The following is a 9,426-nucleotide window of genomic DNA, read 5'->3' as shown; positions in this document are numbered from 1 at the left end:
CTGTGCGCCGTTTCCATCTTCAAATCTGCATTGTGATTTTCTGTGTCGGTGTGAAATTGAAAATTCAGTTTTCCCAGCAGTCCCCTCATAGAGGATAGGGAACACCGCAGATCCTTTTGACAGATCGGTTGCCTCTGCCAGGCCGACAGCGTCCATATTTTGAAGTCGCGTCAGTCACGTGGTCACGGCAGCCATGTTTATCGCCAGCCGAAGTAAATGTACAAATTATATCTCAAGATAACATTAATGTGCCTTCCTACATCCGTATTTTCCGCTTATGGTGAGCTTCCGATCGGTTTTTGTTCGCCTAGCAAACCTTTCTTGCCGCGTTCCCTGCGTGTCAACCGTAGCGTGGGCGGGTATTGACATCTAGTCCTAATGCATCAGCTGTGTTTTCACAGGATGATTCAGTGCACGACTCAGGCTATGCTCAGGCTCCTCGTAGCAGTGTCACTGTCAGCTTGCATGAATAGCTAGATAGCAGTATCAAGCTCTCTTCTATTGTGCTGGTGTCTTGTGAAGGCTATGGTCGCTGCTCTTGGTAATGTCCTCGAGTAAATGAAATTTCGTTCAGTGACTATTTTGTTCTCTAGGAAATGCCATCGAATGCGTATACTACGAAGACTGCGCAAGGTTTGACGAGAACGCGTTCTGCAGCGACAATAGCTGCGTTTGTGCCAACGGTACACACAGGGACATAGACAGCGGCGTAGTGAAATGTAATTCAGGTGAGTGTCTCAGAGCTTGACTGCATATAGGAATTACATGTTCGCGTCCTGTGTCTGCACACATGTATGCGCGCTCCGTTATTTATATGTGCGTGCTGCAAAGACATTAATATTCGCGGGATTGCGATTTTAGGACGAGCCTTAAACGACACTTGCGAATCTTCGGATGAATGCTCCGAAGTTGACCATCTTTCGCGATGCCTTGGTGGTTTCTGCCGCTGTAAACCGGGAACTCACGAGTCGCCAACTGCCATTGGACTTCGTTGCTTTCCAGGTGGTGTTCTAACCTTCGTCTTTTCTCATTTCACATGTCATCAAATTTTTCTTACACAAGTTTCACAAACCAACACAAGCAAACATAACTTAAAAACCAGAGACTAGGGAACAAAAAACGACAACGCAGACAAGACCTTGGCTGTGTTGTCATTTTTTGTCCCCTAGTCTCGGGTTTTTAAGTTATGGATCTATACCACCAGCTCGCTTGCTACCTCTCTATCCTCTCGTTAACACAAGAAAGTTGAGTTTTCCTGATGCATGTGCAGTGGCGTAGCCAGACTTCCAAGGTAGGGGGGGCTCGATACGAAAAGTCTCTCCCCCCCTCCTCTGATCCTGGGTACGACAACACACAGCAACTTGTGCACACTGCAAAATGCGGATGAACAAACAAATTGATTTGGACGTGCACAATATGATTACATTAGCCTGGTATGACCAATGAGGCGGTGTCACAAGATTGGAAGTGGTTTCAAAAGTTCATATACGGGGTGCGGCAAGATCTTCGGACACATTTGAAAATTCGTTAAAAATCGTATGCATGTCTAATGACAACGAAATTTGGTACACCACCTTAGTTTTGTGAGAAGTTTTCAGAAAGTACAAACTTTAATTTATACGGCAACCACGTTCCGAGAAACGAGTCGAAGAATATTGGAGCCAGCGCATTCCGAATGCGCTCGCCCCCCCCCCACCCCACCCCACCCAGCCCCCCTGTGGCTACGCCACTGTTTATGAGCATGCAAAGGAAGTTATGTTTACAAGGACAGTATTTTATTAGGCGATCCTTAGTGCAGTTTTATGCTAAACATAACCCATGGTGTTACAACCCCAGGCAGAATAGCCAGACCACTGTGCGATGCAGAAAGGCCGTGTGGTTCGCACTCCTTCGTGTGCACTCCGTGGGGTACCTGCGAGTGTAGACTCCCAGGTTACAAAGCGGAGCTTTTGTTTTCACGTTGGCGATGTATACAAGGTAAGGCTGTGCGATGTCGTCTAACGAGACATGCGGACGGCACTATGTGAAAGAATTTGTAGTAGTGAGTCTGTGCAAATTTTTGCTTGCAGATCCGTTCTTCTTTGAAGGTAGAACCACAGTGACATTCCTAAAGGTGTCTCCCGTTCCACTCCTAGTTATATGTATCATGCTGGCCTATTTTGGATACCAGTAAGTCCTTTATTTCTGACAACTGCTAAATAATTGATTATAATATTTGTGGCTTACCATAAGAATCCCATAAGAGTAAGGGTGGCTTACCATAATGCTTAAAAACCTGCACCCTTTTTTAAGTAAATAAATCAACAAAATCATTGAAATATACCAGGAGATGCAATGGGAATGTGTGCTAATTTGTTTTGAGAATCTGAACAGTGTACTATGTCATTGCCTTTTATTGCAATGACAGTATCTTGATTTGCTTACAGACAATTCTTGTCAAATGCATACGTAAAACACTTAATGTTCGCGAGCGCCTAATTTTCGTGAACTGAGCAATGTGCAAATATTAAGGGTGCTGAAAGTTTTTAGCAAGATTTGATACCTGCAAAAAAAAAGCTTTCACAACTTGTTGTACAGGTTATCACTGGCAAGGGTTTGAACTGCTTTACAGCACAACGTTTGCAGGCGACTGAACAAACATACGGACTGGTATCACTAAAGAAAACAAATAATCGCAATAGTGTATTAGTCCGTATGTTCGTTCTGTTGCCTGCAAAGGATATGTACCAATCGGCCCAGTTGTTTCTGCTTACAGCACACGCTTGTGTTGTTAAGCCAACAACCTTGGGCTTATCGCTAAGTAAGTCGATCATCCCACGAATTGTAGCATCCAGAATTTGCGAAACTAAGCGGCCACAAATATGAGCTTTGTGGACGATTTGCGAATGATTGGGGTCACAGCATTAAAGGTTTTTACGCTACATTAATTAATTAAAAGGGCACTAGACAAGACCACGACCTGCTAGATTATAGCGACCATGTCATAATCGTCAACCCCTATGCTCCTATGAAAGTGCAAAGCACGTAGAATGATCATAATCAAGTTTAGAAAGAAACATCTCCCGTGAGGCATCCACTGCTTGTACTGCTTGCGACACACCTGTCTGATATCTCCAGCCCCCGTACAAGCGGGTTACCGAACCAAGTTGCCGTGCTACCGTCGCCTTTGCGTCACCTCTGTTCCCCTGGTGGCGGCGGGGCTGCGCAGCGCCATCAGACGGGAGAGATGGCGATCCGATAGCCGCACATCGTCTGCTAGCTCCAAATGCGTCAACGGGGCAGCACTTTCCTCTGAATGCTGAGTGGAATGGGAATTCAGCGCTAGCAGACAACGCACGGTTGTCAGATAGCCATCTCTCCCATCTGGTGGCGCCGCGCAGCCCCGCCGCCACCAGGGGAACGGAAGTGACGCGGAGGCGACGGTAGCACAGCAACTTGGTTCGGTAGCCCGCTTTTACGGGGGCTAGAGATATCAGACAAGTGTGTCGCAAGCAGTACAAAAATACTAAGGTAACATGAGAGAACTGATGTTCTGAGGCTGGAACAACATAGAAGGGACAAATACATACAAAGCCTCAATTTGCCTAAGAAATTAACGATGAAAGATGAAAGTCACTGAAAAGGTTAGCTAGCTGTAGAAGTCGAACCCACATCTTCTGGATTGCCGGTCCAGAGCTCTACCAATGTTTAGCTTAGCTCAATTGGTAGAGCCCTGGACTGGCAACCCAGAAGATGTGGGTTCGACTCCTACAGCTGGCTAACCTTTTCAGTGACTTTCATCTTTCATTACTATGGTAAACTGAAGTACAAAGTATTGCAGAAATTGAGGAAGCAATAACCGGGCCGATGAGTAGCGCTACCGTTAGCTTCCAAACGCGGCGCTGGGAATGGGTGCCGGTGACATGGTCGTTATAATCTAGTAGGTCTTGGACAAGACACACACAATATCGCAGCTAGTTCTCTCCTTCTTTTTCTCTTCATTTGAACACTTTCTCCGCTCCGTGAACTTCAGACGGAAGGCCAAATCTCCGCCTGCCCACAGAAGCATGCGAGAGGCGAGCCGCTTGCACAACAGGCGTATCGTGCCACTCTGGAGAGGGGTCACCTTCCGCAGCGCACCCACACGCAGCAGTGCCACGACCGCGCATTGTAAGCTCTCAGCCTCGCTCGACGATTAACCGAGCCTCACCTAACGCCAACACCCGTTGATACGCAGCGCAGTCGCAGGGTCCGGTCTCCCCACCAGCGGCGAGGCCGACTACCATGACTGCAGTTGCTCCTCCGCATTCTGTGGAGGTCGTTCTGCCGCAAGGTGACGTTTCGCCTCCTCCACCTTACCAAGCGGAGCCAGATGTAAGTAAGGCTCGAAAGTTTTGACGTGAGGTTTGACACTTTGGTTGGTTGCCCCTGGACTTTCGCGGGTCTTGGCGTTCGCGAGTTTCTACTTCAAGGTTGCCACCAGAATCAGTCCAACAACGGGTGTTTTCAGAATAAGCGAGATAGGTGTTTAAAGAGATCGAAACATTCAAATAATTTATTTTTCTTAAAAAACGAGCTTTGGGACGGAATCTGACCTCCCGAAAGCTTGTTTTTTAGAAAAAATAAAAATTGAATGTTTCAATCTCTGTAAGTACTGATCTCATTCACTCGCGAGTTCTACACTTTGCCTGTTTCTGCCTGTTGGTTTCCTTCAGATTAGGCAGTGGAATATGTGTGGTTCTTTCTTTTTGTGGACAGATTAGTTATTTTCTGGGTTTTGGGTAAACTGGAGACTGGTGGGAGGAAGGGGAGGAGGAGAAAGGAGGGTAAGAGGCTGGATCGGTGATTAGCAAAGCCAGGGAGCTGCATTTAAGACTGGCTTCATGTTATTAGTGAATTTCGACTTGTGTTGGGGTTTCTGATCCCTGAACCTAAGAAATGTCATCAGTGGCTGAAATGGCACTTTGGCAAGTTTGTTTCCTGGGATTTTTCGGGTTTTTCCCTAAGTGACAGTGATGGATATTTTTGGGATAAAAACTGGTTTAATGAACGAAAAATACATCCGCCACTCTCTTTATCGTCAGGATGCCCCACCGAGCTATGATGAAGTAGTGCGGTCACTGCCAGCTCTACCTCCGGCCAGTCATGTCATCTCTGTACCAGACGATAAAAGTTGCAACTCTGATGCAAAGCAGTTCAAAGGGTAACTTTGTACATTACACCAAGTGCGGTAAGTTGTGTATGAATTTCTCTGTCATCATCAGAATGTTGTTTGCAAGCACCAACGTGCGTTTTTGTCCCTTGGTCGCGAGGTACCATAGCTGTATTCCAGAAATGTGTGCCATGTGTTTCTTTGGGTGTGCCTATTGCCACAGATGTACAAAAATTCAGTTATTCAGTGTGCCATACAATATGCAGCATCTACATGTTCCGTATTTCTCAGCTGTGCCCTCAGTCTCTTTGATGCTGACAGTTCATCTCGGCTGGTAAAGTCGGACGGCCCAAAACAGTATGCTGTGTAGACCATTTGTAGTAGCCTCACGCTAATATATGTCATAATGCAGTATACTTTTCCTTGTTTCTTTCCTTATGCTGGAATACCAGGGCCTGTATCGAATTTCTATACTGCATGTATTCATATGGTATGGATCCTCTAGTTACTCTCATGCTTCGAGGTCGCGTCTAGTTAGCACAACTCCTGTGAGGTTCAGCATAAATGGTCAGCACTGTATTAGGGAACCTCAAATGGGCATGACGTTTATGCCTATCAAATGTCAAGGAACTTATCTTCTGACTCAAGTAACTTTGCTGGGTGGGTGCATTTGTTTTATTTGGTCGTTAAATTCTCTCCAGCAAAATTAGAGAAGCTGTCAATGGGTGCATACAGACGTCTTTCATTGTCACCCAATTTAATCATTTCTTCATGCTTTAAACCTTGCATTACTCATTTGCAAGCATTCGCGAACTTCTGAATACCATGTTTACACTTAGGATTTGCTATGTCACATACGGTAGTTTCCTCTAACACTACAATCAACTGTAGAAAAGGCATTTCAGTGTCAGTGTCAGGCTGCCTTGTGCTCTACAAACCAAATTTAACGATGTATTCATATGAGCGACATTCCCTACAGAATATTCCTGTGGAAGAAAGAAAATGCTCACAGGGCAGAAATTTTGCTGTGTGTCATGTTGAGCATTCGCACTGTGCCAGAATATCGGGAGTGGCATACTTCGCAGACGACACGGTCTCAGTGTGTTCCTGTCGTTTGCTACGGAATATCAGGATATTCCCTGCGGTTAGCGGTGCACAAAAAGACATGATGTGGCAGGAGATATCTATGTCGCTTTTGCATCTTCTGAGTATTCTGGGGGAATGTCGCCCATGTGAATACAGGGTTACTGACATCTTCCTCTCGCAGTTCCCGAATCGGGGAATTTTTCTCGTTTTCCAACATTCAAGTATTTGTTGCATAGTAGTCTTCCTCATCACTGTAGTCATGCTGAGCAATGCGGGACATACAGTATGTATCGTGTGGCTCTGCTAAGGTTGACGTCTGTACAACCATATTTTCGAATACCACCGTGAAGAGTTTTTGAGTAGATGCAAACTGGAAGGAAGCCAGGAAACTTGTCCCTTGTAGGATAAGTTATGTCACATTGCTTTTCCTGCTCCAAGATGTCTCATATTTTTGCAGAAAATCTGGGAATAATATTCTATTCTGGGAATATTCTGTGACTTCTTTTCCAAAGTGAAGTCAAGCTTCTTTGTTGGAAGTATGTTGCTCTGTAGCAAATACTGTTACGCTATTGTGATTCCACTCCATACTGTCATCTCTAGTATCCTGAAATGTAGCATGTTTTACATTATTCCAGAGGAACATTATGATCTTGTGTCTAACTATTATAAAATGTCCATATGCCTTGCATTTAGCGCATGTAGTTAGTATCCAAAAGGATGCTCATTGCATCTGCAGACTCACTACGAAACACCTACTGTTCTCAGATGGAAAATCATGTTGAATGTGAGCCAAATCAGAAGTGCTCCCGATTGAAATTGGTGAAACAGTTCCGAAACTTACTGACCAAGATAGATAGTGTGTGCTATCTGTACATATAACACCATTAATTGGAATTTAAATACAAAGAATTGAGCTAAACTCATGGTGATTTGGTCTGATTCTCTGTCCCCAGGTATGCATTTTAGTCCAACGTGACACCTCTCTTCAAAGATTTGCGTTGGCGCTGAATTTCAAGTGGACCTTTTCATGAAGGTTCTTAACAAATGCAGATATATTGCAGATGTAAAACAGGAAAGCAGGCAAATGTTGGAGCAGATGAGGTTTCTCCCCTCTTTATAACCCCTTATTAACTGCTATGCTTTCAGCCTTCCTGCTTAAGTACACAAATATAAAACAGTGAAGCGTAATGGTGGTATTTACTACTAGTAATGGAACCGACTAACAGGTTTGTTAGGTTTTCACCACCTGCATACGCTATTAGCGTCTCCAAAAATGCGACTTACATTTTTTACTGCAAATGCTGCCTTTTTGACACACTTATAGCTTGTTAAGAGGAACAAATCCACACCTCTGCCCACTTTTACTTACTTCTATTATACCTGTTACAATCCAGCTTCAAATGCTTTGTGCACACAGAAGTAGACTAGAAATTTTCTAATCTTGTACAATGTTTACGGTAGCACACATTCTAGATACCTGATTGCTTTCCCACTCTGTTTTGTTTAAAATTTTATGTGTTAGCTTTAGGAGCAGTAAAGTGCTTGTTGTAAAAACTGCACTACTAGTATAAAACTTTTACTTACACCAAGCTCTACGTCATAGTCACTGGGGTTCGCATCCTGAAACACTGGCAAGTGAGTTACATACCAAGGAAATGGTATGTAATATACGCATGTAGACATTGTTTCCAGAATTTGTCCCGGTTACTGCGATTCAGTAGCATTTCCATTCCAATTTCCAATAGCACATCCATGTTCCATTTCGTTTTTTACCCATGCTGCCCAAGTTCTTTCTTTCTACTCTTAGCTGCCCTCAAGTATTTGTCAATATGTGCTTGTGCAATCCAACCTATGCCTCGGCACACGCAGGACTTCTTAACAATTTATACTAAAGTCGAAGGACCCAAAGGAAGGAACCTTTTTGGCATGCTGAAAGAATGGAATCTTTCTTATAGAGGCACAGTGTATCGTTCATTCGCTGGTGGCGTGAGGTTTGTACAGGTAGCTTAAAATGATTAAGTGATCACTTACACAGCGCTATGCCTTTTTAATGAGAGCCGGTATGCAGAAACAGTGTAGGTAATGAAATGGTGCATGCGAACTTGGGACACCCGTCATTAGAATATCTCGAGCGGGATGCCAGGTACAGTGAACCCTCGTTATTATGACCATGGTCGTTCCCGAAAATTATGGTCATAACGTGGAATTGTCATATTAACGGGAGGGATTTGCGGAGGTTTCACTGCATTGTTCCCCAGGAGTATGGTCGTAAAGCGCGTATGTCAGATTATCGGGGGTCATATTAACGAGGGTTCACTCTAAAATGTAGAGAGCCTTGTCACTCTCTTCTGTACGTCTTAACTTCCGGTAGGCTCGGGGCTTTTCGTCGACCCATTAACGAGTAATCAGACGTAAAGTGGAAACTAATACCCCAAAGTGGAACTAGGCCCTGGTTGTGTTGGATCCCAGTTGTTCCCACACCAGTGTTGGATCATGTTGTAGGGCTCTCAATGTACCACCCAAGTCTACTGTTTTTACGACACCACATTTCCTATTACTGTTAAGAGCAGGGATTTGTTTAATGTGGTTTGATAACCTTGCCTCGCTTGCCATCTGGTGTAGGCGTTTGGTGTGCTGAGTACAGTATAACAAGTTGTGCGTGTCTTTGAGTACTGACATACTGCTCCATACGTAACAGTGATGTTCTGATTCGAGGTAACTATGTTTTGTGACCAATCATTTGTGGCTCTCTGAATATTTACACTGGTTAGTCTACATCTGTATTTTATTGTGTGTTTGCTTGGTCCCATTCTTAATTCCAAGAGGCTCAAGGTTTCGTCTTCTGGTTCTTTTTGTGTGCAGTTCGTTGCAGTAGGAGCTGAGCAGCATGAAACTATAACCAGCCAACACTTTTTTTTTTACGTTGTCAGATTTTTCTTCAAGTCGCGAACATTGCTGAACAGCTCACCTATCAGTTGTTTAATGTAGCAGTATAAAATAGTCATCTAATATATATTTAATCATACTATAACTTAATGCAACTATACAGGGTGCTTTTTTGGTCCGCAACAGACTTTGAAAAGCTACAAGAGCGGTTCGGATGTCACTTTTGCAGTTGAGTTATACGGCTAGGCAGACATCCTCTAAAAGAGAATAACTACTAGGTGACTAATTGCCTAAAATTCATCAATTTCCTGTACAATTACAGC

At 44.1% G+C, this 9,426-nt stretch overlaps 1 protein-coding gene across 4 annotated transcripts; it reads left to right on the top strand.

Annotated features, from left to right (window-relative positions):
* The first annotated feature begins 132 nt into the window (after window positions 1–132).
* Window positions 133–9,153, top strand: LOC135396917 (uncharacterized). Of its 4 annotated transcripts, XM_064628154.1 has the most exons (9): window positions 136–280; window positions 594–728; window positions 862–1,002; window positions 1,837–1,977; window positions 2,070–2,169; window positions 4,013–4,149; window positions 4,217–4,353; window positions 5,064–5,209; window positions 7,171–9,153. In XM_064628154.1, the coding sequence occupies exons 1-8, from the start codon at window positions 217–219 to the stop codon at window positions 5,184–5,186; spliced, it is 978 nt and encodes a 325-aa protein (XP_064484224.1). In that variant the 5' UTR covers window positions 136–216; the 3' UTR covers window positions 5,187–5,209; window positions 7,171–9,153. The 4 variants fall into 4 exon arrangements, with proteins under 4 accessions (XP_064484226.1, XP_064484224.1, XP_064484223.1 ...); XM_064628153.1 differs by having other exon boundaries at window positions 137–280; window positions 5,064–9,153; XM_064628155.1 differs by lacking the exon at window positions 136–280 and adding an exon at window positions 361–541 and having other exon boundaries at window positions 5,064–9,153.
* The last annotated feature ends 273 nt before the right edge of the window (window positions 9,154–9,426 follow it).

This window comes from Ornithodoros turicata, chromosome 6 (genome assembly GCF_037126465.1).
Source record: "Ornithodoros turicata isolate Travis chromosome 6, ASM3712646v1, whole genome shotgun sequence".
Lineage (NCBI taxonomy): Eukaryota > Metazoa > Arthropoda > Arachnida > Ixodida > Argasidae > Ornithodoros > Ornithodoros turicata.
The sequence above is the reverse complement of the archived record's forward strand: the minus strand, read 5'-3'. Positions and strand labels throughout refer to the sequence as shown.